General features: G+C 33.4%; 1 protein-coding gene across 1 annotated transcript in view; it reads left to right on the top strand.

The window, feature by feature from the left end:
- The window catches only part of LOC106457757, an 82,005-nt gene extending 72,216 nt beyond the window's left edge, over positions 1-9,789 (top strand). Inside the window, exons 7-8 of the mRNA XM_013917206.2 lie at positions 1,268-1,445; positions 8,011-9,789. Coding sequence (XP_013772660.2) covers positions 1,268-1,445; positions 8,011-8,209 — 377 coding nt within the window. The 3' untranslated portion in view covers positions 8,210-9,789. The remainder of the gene's footprint in view (positions 1-1,267; positions 1,446-8,010) is intronic.
- The last annotated feature ends 8,066 nt before the right edge of the window (positions 9,790-17,855 follow it).

Raw genomic sequence — 17,855 nt, 5'->3', positions numbered from 1 at the left:
ATCCTCGTCTTTCAAAAAAAAAAGGGGGGGGCGATTTGCCACACTTGAAAAAGTGGGGGGGGGCATGTCCCACCGTAAAAATTATTCCTAAGGGTGGTTTCAACCGTTTGATTTGATTACTTCCTGTCAGCAGCAGTTTTCGAGCAGCTGTACGTCCACTGGGACTACTTCATGCTAATGTGTTTTTTACTGTTCCCGAGTTAACATTCATAGCTATATTTACAACAGCTCCCCCCCCCCAGTGGCACAGCGGTATGTCTGCGGACTTACAACGCTAGAAACCGGGTTTCGATACACGTGGTGGGCAGAGCTTGTGTAGCTTTGTGATTAACTTCAAACAAAAAAACAAACAAAATATTTACAACAAGGTTGTTACAGAGATTTGTCCTTGATTGTTCTCTATCTAGTAAAGAACACGCCCAAAGATACTTAACATCACTTTTAGTTTGTTTGTGTGTTTTGGAGCAAAGCCACATTGGGCTATCTGCTGTGTCTATCGCGGGGAATCGAATCTCAAATTTTAGCGTTGTGAGTCTGTAAACTTACTGCTGTCTCACCAGGGGACATATCACTTTTAGAGTTTCGGTTTCTTACTCCAATCATTTCTATTAATAAAAGTGTCGGTTTCATGTAAGTTATTCAGAGTCTTACATATAGCTCTTACTGAAACATGGAATATCCTTGATCAGTTAAAATTTTGATTTTTTACATGCTTATCATAAATTATTTCATCTCTGGGAGTCATGAATGTTTAGACAACACAACTGGCAACCAGAATTGTATTCTGTAAAATATATTTCAAACATCACGAGAAAACAAACACACACACACACAAAAAACAAAAAAAACACGAAATAGCCGATGGCTTAACGGTAAGTCTGAGGTTTTATAAGGCTGAAAAGTTTCGATACCTGCGATGGGCAGAGTACAAATAGCCCATTGAATAGTTTTGTTCTTAACAACAAACAGTTATAGTTTTAAAAATATATCATCTTATCATTTTTGATTTTTTATGAACGAAATAGATTTTATACTTTTGAAATTAATTTTCGGGTAAAAAATTACATATTTTCTTATGCACAAAATAATTCTTATGTTTACATTAAAATAAAGTATATTGAATGCAATGTACGTTTTCAATACATTTAAGCAATTTTTTAGCCAAGCACGTTTTTAAAGTACTGTATTTCCATTAAGTTTTAAGATATACATTAAAAAATTGTCAATAAAGTAAAACATTAAGTTGTGCCATTTTGGGTTATTTTAGGAGTGGTTGAGTTCCTGACCACGGGGAAAGTTTCTGCCGACCACAGCGATTTCAAGGGATTTGGCTACAAAGACTGTCTCCAGAAGTTGAGTACTTCTAGGCTTTTGAGTGAATACTCTCATCCCTTCCGAATTTCTCCAGCCTACAAATATGGCGATATGCACTTCACCAATTTCACGTAATTTTCTTTACTCAATTTTAATGTGTTGTTGTTTTCATTTAAGTTTCTGTTTGATTTTTTTTCAGGTTTGAATGGATTCAAAACATCTTGGCAACCTTGATTTCCTATAAGGTAGTTTTATTACATGAATATGTATCACACAAAGTAATATATACGAACACTCACCTGATGGAGAGCTTGGAACTAAATGCTCAGTTTTTATGAACAGTGTCTTCGGTAATAAGATTGGAAAATATTAGAGCAAGCAATTTCATTTGAATATATATGTATATGATTTTTGTTTCCAATTCATACAGCAATCTCTCAGGCCACATTTGAGTGAGCATTCATAGCAATGACTGCGACAAGCAATATACATAAACATAAACATTGTTTTCATCACAATTTGAACACTTTTATATGTGCTTGCACAATTCTACCGTGTATAAATGTTATCACAACGCTAATGCTTTCATTACGAAAGCTCCAGGTTATAAATTTAAAGTTTTTTTTTGTTGTTGTTGTTGTCATTGAAAATTCTCTTTTTTATCAGTTCACATATGACTGAAAGTCAGATTTGTAACAGAGACGCCAGAAGATTTTTTAGGGCCTATGGCAAGTCTTTTCAACTTGGACTATGCCTAGAGATAATTACATAAAATTTAATTTAAGTAATTATGATATGAAATTGTAATAAATAGTACGTTCTCTAGAAGAATAAGAAGTCATACATATATTTACAAAATATACTTCACTTGTGTTGTAAACAACAGGAAATTAGAAACATGAACACTTAAATACACTATAATGACTTATTTATCTTGAACACCATAGATCTATTGTTCTCGTTTTCTCAGCTGCATACATCTGGATTACTTCGGTGTAGATTATGGCTCTAGTTATATCGCTTTATATTGAAAGTAAGCCCAGGTCACTCAAGCGATTTTGATTAGTTGTGGCTCTTAAATAAGTTTTGATTAATTTACTAAAGTTACGTTTGTTTTCGGCGGCATGCACTGGAAAACAGCAAAAAATTCTTAAGACTATTTCAATATTAAGGTACGAGGACAATATTACATCTTTCTGTACATGATCAAGCAACTGGCGTTTCTTATAAAGTTCTGTTTTTTATGTAAATATTTCGCATAAGCTTGACAAATAGGAGTAATTCTACTTGAAATTTTGTGCTGTCCAGGTCTTTGCAATATTTATTGGCCAAATGCGAAGTTTCACAAGTAAGCTCATTGCCAGGCAAGAATCTCAGCTTTGTTCCCATGAAGAACCTGAAAACGTCTGCAAAATCGGCATGCCTAGGTTAGCGGGACTCAAACTCTGAAATAAGTCAGTCCGAAATTATGAGAAAACTTCACATTTGAACTTTTTCTTGGGATTTTGAAGGGGCGAGATGGTTCCAAGGACAACCTTAATAAAACGATTGGGTGTAAAAATATCAGACGATATGTGGAATCAAAGACATGGAAAAGGGTCATGTGACACTGAATTAATGCTGGGTGTAACTTTATTAGAGTATGCATACTTGGGGGATCTTAAAATTGCCTTCTGAATTATTTTTGCCGAAATCTAAATTAAAAATATAAAATATAATTTCGGGACTATGGCAACTTTCCACAGCTGCCACGCCCTTCGCAAAGCCCTGGTTTGTAAGGAATTTCGACAGGTTGCTCATGAATTTAGGAAATAAATTTAGCTGTTTTAGTGTCAACTGTAAGCAGGTAAGATTGTTTATACTATATTTTTTATATTTTCTACTTGTTATTAATAGTACTGGAAACATTTTATTTTTTATTTATGAATCTAAAATTCGCTTTTTTCCGTAAAAGGACGTGGACAACTGGTTAGCATGCCGACGATTAAGAGTTCACGTCATCTTCATACAAAATCGCGTTCTGCTGTGTGTGTGTGTGTTACTTTAGTGATTGTCAAATTTCGCTATTCGATCAGTCAAGAGTTGGCAATCGGTGTTGTTGAATAGCTGTCATTCCACTCGTTTTTCAACTCAAAATTAGTGAAAGCTATGTTCAGACGGTATACATACAAATTCTGAAACCAGCCATACGAGTTTACTGAAACAAATTTCAAAACATGATGTTAAAAACTTGATTTGTCAATGTAATGTTTATATAATTATGTATTAGTATTACTGCTAGTCACTTGTAATTATTATATAAATAGTTGGTAAAATGCTGTTTTTGTGAAAACGATATTAAGCAATTCAAAAATAAAAACTATAATGAAATACAAAAACTAAATGTCTTAAATTAATCTGATATTCACTGTTTGTTGTTTTAAAATGTTTGTATTTTTGTTATTCATAAAAAAATCTCCATAAGAAGTTAGTGAGGCATTTGCCTCAACGCAGCCACTAGCTAAGGCAACGAAACAAACTTTTACTGCAGATGTTAGATAGATCAAATGTAAATAATGAAAAACTCGTGTTTCTAAAGTATGGTAGCGTGCACTATCCCTATGGTATACTATAAAATGTTATATGGATAAACAGTGTAACTACAGATGAATCTGTGCTTTGTATACATTTACTAGTTCACAAATTTCAAGGATTTATGCAAATTCATACTTATCAAAGCACAGTAAATAATTAACCGATTTGAATTAAAAGTATGATGATCTAATTAAAATTTTCTTTAAATTCCATCCAAAACTTTATTAGATTGATAGTGTGATTTGGACGTTATCCGCTGTTGTCTTTATATAAATTTATATAGGCTGTAGCTTTTATTGAATATTCATAAAATTGACGATTATTTATTGGACAAAATACCTGTTTTTGCATCAGTGAGGATGATATTGCATACGTCTGTTTATGTGTATAATATGGAAGTCTTAAGATAAACAAGTGAACCAAGTACATCTGTATAACAGTATAGCTCTCAACTTACATGGCAGTATATGAATATACACATACACAAGGCATGTTTTATCTTAGTCGGAAGGAAAAACAATTAATGGAAAATTTCTATGCATAGATATTTTAATTACATTACACACAACATAATTATTTATACGAAGAGCAATTCTAAAATACTTTTTTTTGTTACTTATTAACATATTTCATGTTATTGGTTGAAAGGCCACGCCCTCTAAGTTCTTTGTTTGATTTTTGCTTAGACGAAGTTAGAAGAAAAAAAAGATATGTATAATTTTATGAATAAGTTGAGTGGAGAATAATGAGAGGGATTTCAAACTTGTTATGTAGATAAACCTTTAAAGCATACAGTTAATACTAGTTAAGAGTTTTGTGTATTTGTAGTTTGTCAAGATTGTACAGATGCAGTGTTTATTAGGGACGTAATCACGTGCATTGCTTTTAAATCTGTCATTCCAAAGACAGTGTTGACTTTTGGTAATTAATCTCGCTTTTACAGCGAGCCAATCTTAACCATTTTTTCATCAAATTATGGTAGCCATATATTAAATAATAGTTCTGTCATCTCATTTAACTCAGACATCTCTGAATTATATTTCAACGATTTACAAAATCAGCCAATCACTATATTGCATGGTTGATCATGTTTATTATGAACATCATCTGCCAGTTGTCGTGTAGGGCTTGTCATAAGAAATTAGATCTTTTCGTTGTTCTTATAAGGGAAAAAGTTCGGATTTGAATACAATTACTCTTTGTAAAGAAGAACATTGCTTGTTTAATAACTTATTTCATAACATGGTCATAAATTACCTTCATTAAGTCGTTCTAGAGGTTTTTCTTGTAGCGACGTGACTTCAAGTTCAACATTAAAAAAGCGATTTTAATTCGTTTGCAATCGTAAAAATCATAGTTTATTATTTATAACTCTTCCTTGGCCAATAAGCAGTAGTAATGCCAAATAAGAATTCGTTTAGTTCGTACGATTCAATTAAACACTAATAAAACTGTTTAATGCTACCTCCAACAAAATGATTATCGCAGGCTTCAGTCTCAAATTGAAAATATTTTGAGGAAAAAACAAATAAATCATGTCCAGAAAATGGAGTTTCTACTGTTTTTGGTTTATTTACTGATATTGTTTAGTTTATAAGTCAAATAAACTATTATTATTAAGGTTTAAGTAGTTTCACGAAAAGTTTTCTAAAATTTTAGTATATTTTAACAGTAAAATACACCTAGATTTTATAGTTTGTTTGTTATGAATTTCGCGCAAAGCTATACGAGTGCTATCTGCGCTAGCCGTCCCTAATTTAGCAGTGTAAGACTAGAGGGAAGGCAGATGGTCATCATCACCCACCGCCAACTTTTGGGCTACTCTTTTTACCAATGAAAAGTGGGATTGACCGTCACATTATAACGCCCCCACGGCTGAAAATTGTGACGGAGAATCGAATGTGGTGGTCAATTTCACTTTTTGTTGGCGAAGAGTAGCCCAAGAATTGGCGGTGGGTGGTGTTGATAAGCTGCCTTCTCTCTAGTCTATCACTTTTAAATTATGGACGACTAAAACAAATAGCCCTTTAATAGCTTTGTGCGAAATCGAAGAAAAGAAACACACAACTGTAGCATAGCAAACAAAGTCCAACTACATGTTTTGGCATGTGGAACGCTAGTATACAACTAGTACTATAAAATAATAAGATGTAATTCGAATGAGGAAACACTTAGGATCAAATAGTCTTTATGTATTAAATTATTTCAACCAAATCTAAACATGAATCAGCATGTTTCACCGTTAAGGCTGAAAATGTGATTCGTTATGGTCAAAGAACGGGCTTGTGTGTGTGTGTGTGTGTTTTCTTATAGCAAAGCCGCATTTGGCTATATTCTGTGTCCACTGAGGGGAAACAAAGAACGGGTTTGCTTAAAAGCCTTAATTGATTTTCCAAACATGGATTGGCGACAACACGTCCGATTTTGTTAAAATGTTTAAAATTGTACAAACGTGTGTTCATACCTATGTATATATTACCGTGTAAGAAGGTTACTTTTTTCTCTATTATATAAATTTCGAACTTTTTTGTAATACAAGAGATGGCATATATTCTTTGTTTTCTACTGGGTGTAATGGAAAAATATAGGTCTCTGAATGTGTAATGGAAAATATAGGTCTCTGAATGTGTAATGGAAAAATATAGGTCTCTGAATGCGCACAGAGCAAGTTGATTTTTCCTTTGTTTCTCGAAAGTTTGCAATGAGAGAAATTGTGGAGTTTTAGAGCGTTATTTAAATTATTTTTACACATTTATATTATTATCAGAGTTGTAGCCAGTCATTTTTGCGCCCTGAACAAGTTTCACGAACTGCGCCCCCCTTTCTTCGTGGCCCGTGCTTGTCGGTCGGTCTGCGGGGGTTCCATATAATGTATTGAACTTTAGGTTTGCCTAACCTTTTCACGACATTCGTGGCCACTATTCCATCAAAATCATGTGTTTTCATAAAAGAGGATAGTTAATAAATACATTTTAAAGATAATTACTAGAACATATATGAACTACTGAATAAATCAATGTTCCACATTTAACTGCAATAAGTCACGGTTTTTACTTAATTTATAGCAATGACAGTAAAAACCCGATTACCCCGTCGATCATGCTTCCTGTAATGTTTGGTAGCCAGCATAATTTTAGGATGTCCAGGAACATTCGATATGCTATTTCTCTAACCTTATTTTTCCTTTTCATAAAAAACATATAGATATGGCGAAAGAAGCATGTAGCTAAATGAGGTGGTAAATACCACAACACTAAAAAATATAAAAATAATTATGATATATGTTATAACTTAAAAACGAGACGACGTAGTTGAAGAATAAGGAATGAAGGCGGGACCATACCATACTAAACAGAGCAAGTTATCTTGCTTAATTTGGATGATAAGTTCAAATGGTAAGTTTTTCTATTTGCCCTACACTCTGTATAGTTCTGCATATAGTATTTAATAATAGGTTTAGTGCTCGGACTGCACCCCCCTTCCCACACTACCCTACCTACAGCTCTATCTGTATATATATATATATATATAAATCTTATATACTACGTGACTTCTACCCCGCTCTTTTCCGAATTGATCGTAGTTAGTGTTTAATGCAAAAAAGGTTTTTTTTTGAAGAACTGAAATTACCTATGTGGTCTTTATCCATTTTGAGTACAATCAAGTTTTACTGTCTTATCCACGTGGAGTATTATTTTCTTGCCTGTGTTTATACATAGTATTGTCATTATATTTTGCTTGCACTCATTTGCTCATTATGTCCTCCAGTGGTACAGCGGTATGTCTGCGGACTTAGAACGCTAGAAACTGGGTTTCATTACCCATTTAGTAGCCTTATGCTTTAGCTACAAACAAATATTTTTCATTGCACAATATTCTGCGCTATGCTATGTAATGTAAAAGATCATTTGAAAATATCATCAAATGTTTTAGAAGCGCAATCTGTAGTGGAAAATGGTTAAGATATTAAGAACTGTTTTCATCTACAATTCTGTATTTTTTTAAATAAGATGTTTATAATTTATTAATACCAACATAAGTATAACATATGATTTAAATAGTTTCGATTAATGAGCAAAACCAGATATTAATGTTTGTTGTCTATTGTCTGTGTTCTTGCAGGAATGATTTTAAAGGTGTTATCGACTATATATTTTATCCTGACCAATACATGCGCATCGTTGGATTGCTTGGACCACTTGATGACCAGTTGTTGAGGGAGAACAACGTAGTTGGTTTTCCACATCCTCTCATACCATCTGACCATTTGCCTTTGCTTGTTGAACTTGAAATGGCGTGCAGTCCTAAGAAATTTAATTGAAACCATTCTTTTAAAATGTGAAAACTCATGAGAACATCTACTAACAAAGCTGAAAATAATGTAGGTAGAAAGTCTAACAGGGTGTCCTGAAATTATGTTACCAAAATTGTTTACTTGTGTTGCTGAGGCAGTAACTTTAAACCTGTGCAACAGTGTCGACTAGAAATCCATTTGACCAACTAAGGTACATTGTAGCATGCACGGAATAGTCTTGACAGTGCGAGACAGGCCCTACCGGAGTTTCATTACATTCAGAAATAAACGTTAATAAAATTATTAACGTAATTTCAGGTACCCTGTAGAAACAGCGTTAACCATGTTAAAGCTAGATAGTTATAGTTTAAATTGGATTACCTAAAATAATATTCAAACATTCACAACCGTTAAAACGCACACAATAATTAATGCATTGGAAGTAAATTCATATTAAGACATCAGTTTGTAGCAAGCATAATAAAAAAAATTCGTATTTTAGCAAATATTGAGCTCATATTATTGTATTGTTATTAGTTTTGTTATCGTTGGATCATTAGCGCTACGATTAACAAACTTCCAAATAAATCTGATATACAAACAACACCAACATAACAGTGTTACGTATATTGGAGGTATAGGTCGTACTTTTGTGATTAATACCAGTTCAGTGATCCATTCGGCACTTTGAACATTTAAAAAGAACGGATGTCAAAATTATCTTTTGATTTCAGAAATAACTTTTTTTCGTTCTTTGTTTTTTTTCAGTTTACAGCATGATGATGTGTTTTCACAAAGCACGCAAAACCAGTATTATTCGATGACGTTATGAACACGTATCTAGAATCAAGACTTGGCTTCGTTTAAATTAAAGATGAGATAAGACAATTTTCTGCGCGTAATATATATTAAATAAGGGCTTTGGTTCTGTTATTTGGGTTAGCACTGGTATAATGATTTTGGGTAGATAGTGGGTTTTAGGGCCGAAATGGAAAGGATTTTTATTCTTATTTTTATAGGTGACAGTAAGTCATATAATCGTTGTTATAGGGGATGATTAATAAATTACTTTTTTTTTCTTTGAGCAATCCTGAGTTTCTGTGTCCAGCTTGTATTTTTTGTTTTTTAAATAAAAACGCCCTTCAATTTATAATTCCTTCGTTATAGCAATAAAGAAAAGATTTTATAAATAAGACAAATAATTATAATTGAAATAAAAACGTAACTTTAATTAATAATATGAAAATTTTGATTACCTTTGTGCTTTTATGTAATACTGATTTTGTCATCCTGTATCGCGTACTTTTCTTTCAATTTTAGTGTCAGTAAACACAGGATTTGTAAGTTAACTTAAATTATTACAGGTGTATTCAATTGGCTTTTCCACTTTCTTCTGTAACTATACATAAGTCATTGTTTTGTTTTGTTTTATAAACAGATAAAACAGCCTTAGGGTTCATGTAATTTAAAGTATAAATGCTACGTTATATACTTTCTAGTTCTTCAAGTGACTATAGCGAATACTGCTTCGTGAAAAAAAAAAGTACAATCAATATACAAACTTAAGAAAGTTCATGTTTGTGCATGTTTCTTATTGTTAAATTTTAGGGCACACTTTCTTTGTGATTATTAAATAAAATCATGTTTTTATACTTGCATATATATATAAGAGTCTGGTACTTTTATATCATTATTTGCTTCGAAGGAAAAACTTATTTAAACTTGAACGGAACATTCTATAAACTAAGAAGCATGTGACTCGCGTTTTTTAATTAAGTTATATGTGTAAATTAATCTATTTTTAAGACAATTCCCTCATAGAAGGTTTAATATATATATATAATATATCATGAAGAAATCCTCCACTGTTATGCTTTCAAGCTTTGAAAGAGCAAGAGATGACCAGAAATTGCTAGGCACAATGGAAGATTCGCAACAACATGGGTTTTCACTGTAGGGAAGGCCAGTGCTTCACGCATAAGGCTTAGCAACGTTAGTGACTTGGATTGTTTTATTTCAAGCAGTATTTACTTCCAAATATGGCAGCCCTAACTGCTACATCCAGTAGCCATACCTTTCTCTGTGCGATTGAAACAAAGATATGGTGTGGTTTGTAAGCTTTTGAACCAAGACAAATCTTCGGTGGCGAACTATTCATAATGAGCAGCTGCTTTGGATTAGAGTAAAATCCTCTGTATGGTTAGCTCTGAGAGCTGGGACATCCTTTAGTTTGCAGTGGCACACCGAAGATGCATTGTGTTGACGAAAGGAGTTGTCGAATACTATGAAACTGTCTTTGCAATGCCGAGAAGTAGAAGAGACATAAACCTGAATTAAGTTACCTCAGATATGTTGAGTATGAGCCAAATATTAATGACATGCATTGTAGAGTCAAACGTTTATTCAATGACATCCTAGAGTGTTTTATGGAAGGGATATATGAGTACAATACGAGACTGTGGAGCTCTGGACAAGACAGGAACCGATACAATGTGTTATAAGAAGATACACGTAGAAGGGAAAGTATCAACAGAGGACATTATGTGATGTAGATATAATCTGGCTTTTACAATACTAGAAAGCGTAAATGAGAGAGATGTCCGCGGATTTGTAATTCCATGGGGCTTTCTTATTAATCACAAAGAACATCAAGATACCAAGAAGAACTACCTCCCATAAAAAATATATGTTGTTTAGTAATAAACGAGACAGTATGAAGGTATCTCTCAGTAAAAGTGCATATTTTTCGTGGCAAAGACAATTTTATATTACTTAGGTGTAGGTGCTGTAAGAGACATTTGGTTAGGAAATGCATAACAAAGTGAACTGCAGAAGGTGGTTATGGCATCTCAGGGAATTAATTCATTGGTGGATGCATCCCCTATATTTGACCATCTTGGTGCTTTAGGTAATGATGACTATTATAGCCTTAATATAGAGCAGTTAAAGAAGTTGCCTTGTGCTTGACAAGTATACGCACTTCCCACAATCACATATCCTGAAATTACCTAGAAGAGCTAAAAAAAAACGGCAGGTTGGTGAAAATACTATAAACCAAGTTCTAGACTGGTGATGCCACTTCACTTGCACAAGTAACCAAGTGTGACAGAAAGGCCCTTATGAATAACTTTGTGCCACAGTATCTTGGTTTTTAACACATTTTGAAATATAATTTTATTTTGAACCCTAAGAAGTCACTTACCCAAAAGTTATTTGCAGATGGTCACGATATAGGTGTTCTTGTTCTAGATGGTACACATGTTTATACTGAGAGAAGCAGTAATTGGAATTTTGAAAGTAAAAGTTTAGTGGCCACGAACAAAATTGTTTGATGAAACTGATTATGTTGTAGGTACAAATTGATACACCCATAGCATCTTAATAAAGGAGTCCTTACTGTAGGTTAGAACAATGATGTCTTCATTCTATAATGTGTGGCATTATCAAACGTAACAGATCTTAAAGAATAACTTCAAAATTATAATTTATGTTTCCTTGATTAAGGATTCTGTGATTGCATGGAATTGTTATAGGATATTGGTTAACAAACTGAAATGAGAGATTATTTAAAGATGGTCAAAAACACATCCAACAAAGAAAGCAAACTATACCAGAATGGTGTCCATGTTCAGATAGATTGTTAAGCCTGTTAAGGGGAGAATTAAAAACTTAAAAGACCTGGATAAAATCCACAAGTTCACTAGTTGTGAGATTGTGTAAGAATTATTTACACATTATACAATACATTATGACCAACTTTGAATTTTGTAAAGAAGAAATAAAATTCTGCTAAGAATTCACGAATTAAGTGAGTTGTAGAAAACATTTAAGCAAGATGAACTTTCAGCATATTGTGTGATTGTATAAGACATTTGCTCTCTTTCCTTACTTTCCCATACTTTTATTCGTGATTTAGCTATTAAAATCAGTTTAAACAGACAGTCATACACTCAGATACAAACACGTAAGTCTTTTTACACCACAACCATGACAGTAATCTGCTATGAATAATTCTCCAGTTACAGTGTGTCATCAAAGATCTGTTCTCTATGAGCCTAGTGTAACACGGAATCAGTTAATCACAAGAAATAGGGTTGATTACCTTAAATTGCATCGATTTTGAAAATGAATCACGAAGGACCTTCATATGGAAAAGTGACTCAAGTCAAGTGTACATAAACTGCTTACACGACATAGTTCTTTAACATTGCATACCTCAAGCACCTGAAGAAAAAAACAACAGGTATTCATTATATTCTATATGAAGACACACCAAATCAAGTTGGCAGATTTTTATGCAACCAGACTGTTGAAATTGACACTGGGAAAACGTTGTCATTGTGCATCAGATGGTTTATGAAAATCATACAGGGAAGAAGAGGTGTGCTTTGAACAAGATAGCTCATGACAAAGCCTTTTATATTGGAACTATGCTACGAGGCAATTGCCAAGATCCATCGTCGTCAGATAGAGCATGACCAGACGTGGTGATATGGAGTGTAATGATATAGTGAGGCTCCAAAATCGTCCTAATATAACATACTCGAACACTATACGTGGCTGGTAATTCCAATGTTTCCCAGGACAACGAATGGTTGCTGTGTTCATTGCTTATTTTCTGGTACCTAGGCTTCCACTGTCACAAAGATATATTTCTATACCTCACAAAATCACAATAACAGGTTATACTTACTGAGGCTTACCAAGACAGATTTCCACAAACGATAGGGTTTCACATGATGCATATGTGCCAGTACTGTAGATGCATTCAAATTTTGTACAGACTATATGAAGTCTAAGTTTGCTTCAAAGAATATATACAAACACAGGTAAAAACGCATACTGTTGTTTTGTATGCTGATTCAGTCATATGAGTTCTTATAACGAAATATGATAACATAAATTTCCCTATCTATCACCATCATTTAATACAAGTATTATCGAATTTGTTAATAAATATACATAAGTTTAATAATTTTTTGAACGTAAGATGTATAATCTGCTTCTATTATGCTTATCAATAATGATAAAAATGTGGTTTCTTTCTCCTTATCTTTCTGTATAATGTTTTACTTTGTTCCGTGACATTTTTTTGATATTTTAATCAATGCACGTGCATGTACTGATAAACATCCATGAATATTCAGATGTTGCTAATATACTTCAGAATTGAGCTCCACGCAATATTGCGTGGCAAGACTTCAGCATCTGTATCATGTTGATCTTTAAATTAACGTATAATATAAAAACTTTGTTCCAAATATATATATATATATACAGGACTACATTAATAATAAGAAAAATATATAAAATTTGTTGAGTTTATTTCATAACACTCTATGTGAATCATTTTAAGGGATAGCTTAGATTTTTTCATAAACAAAGAAAACTAAATATGCTTGAAACTATGATCAAAAATTTTCTACTTTAATACATTTTCGTACCCTGATAAGCTCACTGGAACCATGAAGATAACACTTACATATTACTAAAATAAAATGAGTGCATATAAATAAATGTTTCATATAACCTAAAACAGGTGTAGCTAAAGCATCGAAAAATCATCAACCAAGTTTTATTGTCCTTTATTTATTCAATCTCTTCTAAGTGATCATTCTCTTACTTTAAGAGAGATTCCTTGCACCTAGTAACAAGTTCCACTTATACGTATCTCCTCAATAGTTTTTCTTCTAGCTATATGTTGACTGCAGAGGTTAGTATTTTAGTCGACAATCATACTGTGATTCCTTTTTCCCAAATCTTCTATTAAGTTTGAAGAACTTCCCTACGATTTTCCTGCTGAGCAGTCATTTAGGCCCGCTAACTGGAGATTCGTAATATACTGGATTATACAGTGTGACTGAGTATTTCTCCCATTTACAGCCAGGATCAATTGGAAAAAAAGTCGAAACCGAAAAGTACACACAAATATAACAAACAAATACAATTCCAAAAAAAAAAATATGGCAAGTGTGTTTGTGGTGGGTGTTTTGAACTGATAAGAATAGTGGTAAACCTTTATTCAAAGCTCTTACCAACTTAGTGTATCCTGTTTATATGTTAAATAAACTCTATAGTTAAAGATAAAAGTGAACGCCCAAATATAAGTAAAATATAAAAGCCAAAATTTATGAGATTGCAACAAAACTACGTCTGCTTTAAGCAAACATTATATTAAAAATAAACCACATCCAAGTTTACTGGAAGCTAACATTTCGTTGTTATTACTCTTTACATTCCAAGTAAAATTAATGGTTAAATTGATAATGAAACAGAATTCAAAGTTATGCAAAACAAAGGTTTTCACTGGTTATACAAGTTCCTAGACTGACACAAAGGTTAATTTGTCTCGGAACAACAAGTTAAAGTTAACCAAAAAAGTTTAAGCTACTCTTACAGGAACAAACCTGGGTTTATATACGAAGAAATAACAGCACTAATAAAGCTAGATTTGCACGCAGACGCACCTCAAACATGCGATATTTGTCCATCGTAAATCCAGTTCTAGGGAATGCCATCCCCTAAACATTATCTGATTCCCGACAGAGAAGATAGCTTTCTATTTCTGGATATCGTGTACTATCTTTCCTGTACAAAATCGATTAACTGCCAAGTAATTAACTCGCATCGTGTTTGCAATATAAAATATGGTGAAGTGTCTACTTAAGCAACTCTCTGCATCCAAACCAGAAACTTTAAAATACAAAAAAAAACAAAAAAACAACCTAATACTTCCAAATATATATACATCTTAACTAAGGAAGTAGAAAACATATTCATTCCCAGTAGTAGTGATGTTGAAATGTCTTGTACCCAAATAAAAGCATTTTACTATTTCATGTGGCCGGCATGGCCAGGTGATTAGGGCACTCGACTTGCAATCTGAGGGTAGCGGGTTCGAATCCCCTTCATACCGAACATGCTCACCCGGTGTCCGAACTAGGACGTTAGTCCTACTCACGGATACTCACTTCCAACAGAATTTGGAGGTGTGAGAAACACCATACGAAACCACTACTATTTCATTACAGAGTTTGATATTTCAGAACCTTTCTTTTGGCTTCTTTTTTTGACACCTCATTAAGTACAACCCTTTCTCTTCTTCTCTGTTGGTTTCATCGGTGTCTTTGTGGAAATTTCGAATCAAATCTCCAGTCTCTCTCAGAAGGAAACCATTAGGGGGATTTGGACAATTTTCCAGGCTTTTAATTTTACATATATCTTTATCTGAAACACAGAGTGGACAGTAACGATCTATTATTTGTCATCTCATTCGACTCTTGACTCTCCTTCATTTCAACTTTAATGTTTTTATGATGGACGCTTTATTTTTTCCATGGGTTATAGATGTTGTAGATAGAAGTTTATCCATTTTTGTCCACAAGTTTTTTTTATTAGTTTATGCTCTTCCTTTTGGCTTAGCTTAGTATCATCGGGGTGTTCCATATGTTGGTACTGGGCTTCATAATGCCTACATGAATTTCCACATTTACATAAGCAATTGACTGAAACCTACTGAGCTGAAGAAGGCCTAATCCCTCCTGTTTTTTCTTATCCTCAACTTGTCCCATGTGGGCAAGTCTACTTATATCGAATTCAATACAACCTCTTTATATGTGGGGGTATTTCTAAATATTGAACTCTCTCTGGAGGTAGATGGATAATTTTAGTTAACTTTGCTTTTCAGTTTTCGTCTAATTTTACTGAGCTTCTAATTCCTTTGAATGTTCTTATTCATAATTCCTAGTTTTTAATTCAGATTCAACCCAAACATTTATTTCTTTGAATGGCAGGTTCATTCAGTTGTTGCTTTTTTCCCTCTATCTGATCATAAGGCACTATTTTTAAGGAGTATTTTACTTATGATAAGAAAATTATCTCTCCCTTCAGTTGAGTCCACTTTAATTCTGTTCAGTAAGTTCTCTGGCAGATAAATGATGGCTGTTCTTTAGAAATGGACTTTTTTTTTTTTACTTCCCGCTACTTTTAATTCCTTTAGTGATGGGTAAAATTTGTCTTTGTATTCCTCCAGTGTGGTTCGTATCTTTATGAATGCTTATTCATTGTCTCAGATGGTGTTGGAAGTTCATAATTTTTTTCCTTTTTGACTGAGAAAAAGGCTTTATCTGATATATATTATTTGAAACTATTGACTATTTTGATATTGAAACTGTTAACAGTAGTCAGAAATTGTCCTTATACCTAGGATTTTCTTTAGAATTAGGTACAGTTTGTTCAATTTGAGAACTCCATTTGCGTCTCTTATATCAACTGTCAGGGAGTGGCGTTATTTGATCTTTAGTTTTATACTTTGGGACGGGACTTTTTTCTACTAGTATACCAAGAGAAGCATGCATATTCATGCTAGTCAGTTGCTTCATTTTCGATAATTGTTCCCACAGAGTGACCACTTTATCTTCAAATATTTGGTTGGCTTTGCAGTTAACTGTGTCATCTAGTTATTGATATATCTGTTACTTCAATATTCTTGTACACTTATAAATTTCCATTCTCCAGGCCTCTCGTTCCAGTCTTATGACTTTGGGAGTGGATGCTCTTAATCTAAAATTTAATAATAATGCATATCCTCCTATTTGTTTCATATTCAAAGTTCTGAAAAATGGTTGAATTCCCAGTTGTGGACTACTAATCTCTGGTTTTGTCTTCTTCATCTTTCAATGTGTAATAATTTGCCTCCTTTGTATTTTCCATTTTTACAACCATGCATGTTTCGGCCTGAAATCTCTCTTTTCACAGTTGGCTATTATTATGACCTTATCTCGAAGACTAGGATATTCTGTTCAGCTAACATGTCTTTTAGCACGTTCATATTATTCTTCTATTGTAAAGTTTATTATTCAAAGTGGAGTATTTTCTGTTACTGATACCACGATCCTTATATATATATATCATTTCACTCTTCAACTAAAATTTTTTTCTTCATATAATATTTTTATCTCAGCTTTTAAAGACTACCTTGCTGAAGCAGTACCTTTTCTCCACAGTTGGATTCTTCAGCTTTTTTTCTTGTTCTTGAAAACGTGTTTTAGTTACAAAAAATACTCATTTTAAGACCCCTCCTTCATTTCTCGGTATGGTAATTTTTATTACACATTCATGTAGAAGTGTGGTATTTGAAATCAAAAGATTAAAAATTTAATATTGAAATCAAATAAAAAATACACACACACACATACACACAATTGCCTACAGATTGCGAGGCCCCTATTTTCTTTATCCACTTCTCTGGGTAACTCCCAAAAGAGTGACCTATGAAGCCGACACATGCTAAAAAAGATGCCACTTTACACATAATTTCAGGAAGAAGTTGTTGATTGGTGAGGGGTAATCTCCCACGAACTATTAAAAGTTTGTTAATGAGGAACATCACAAGAGGGCACAGGAAAAAGTGGAATTAACCTATTGGACGGACACTTGATGGACCAGTGGCATTTGAACTGCATGCTTATTTCTGAAATTAATCAAGAACTGTGAAATTCATTGCATTCTTTTAGAATGCACTGATATTTGACAGGTGATGATTTTGTTTGTTTGTTTTTGAATTTCGCGCAAAGCTACACGAGAGCTATCTGCGCTAGCCGTCCCTAATTTAGCAATGTAAGACCAGAGGGAAAGCAGCTAGTCATCACCACCCACCGCCAACTCTTGGGTT

The sequence above is a fragment of the Limulus polyphemus genome, unplaced genomic scaffold, assembly GCF_000517525.1.
Source record: "Limulus polyphemus unplaced genomic scaffold, Limulus_polyphemus-2.1.2 Scaffold18, whole genome shotgun sequence".
NCBI lineage: Eukaryota > Metazoa > Arthropoda > Merostomata > Xiphosura > Limulidae > Limulus > Limulus polyphemus.
The sequence above is the reverse complement of the archived record's forward strand: the minus strand, read 5'-3'. Positions and strand labels throughout refer to the sequence as shown.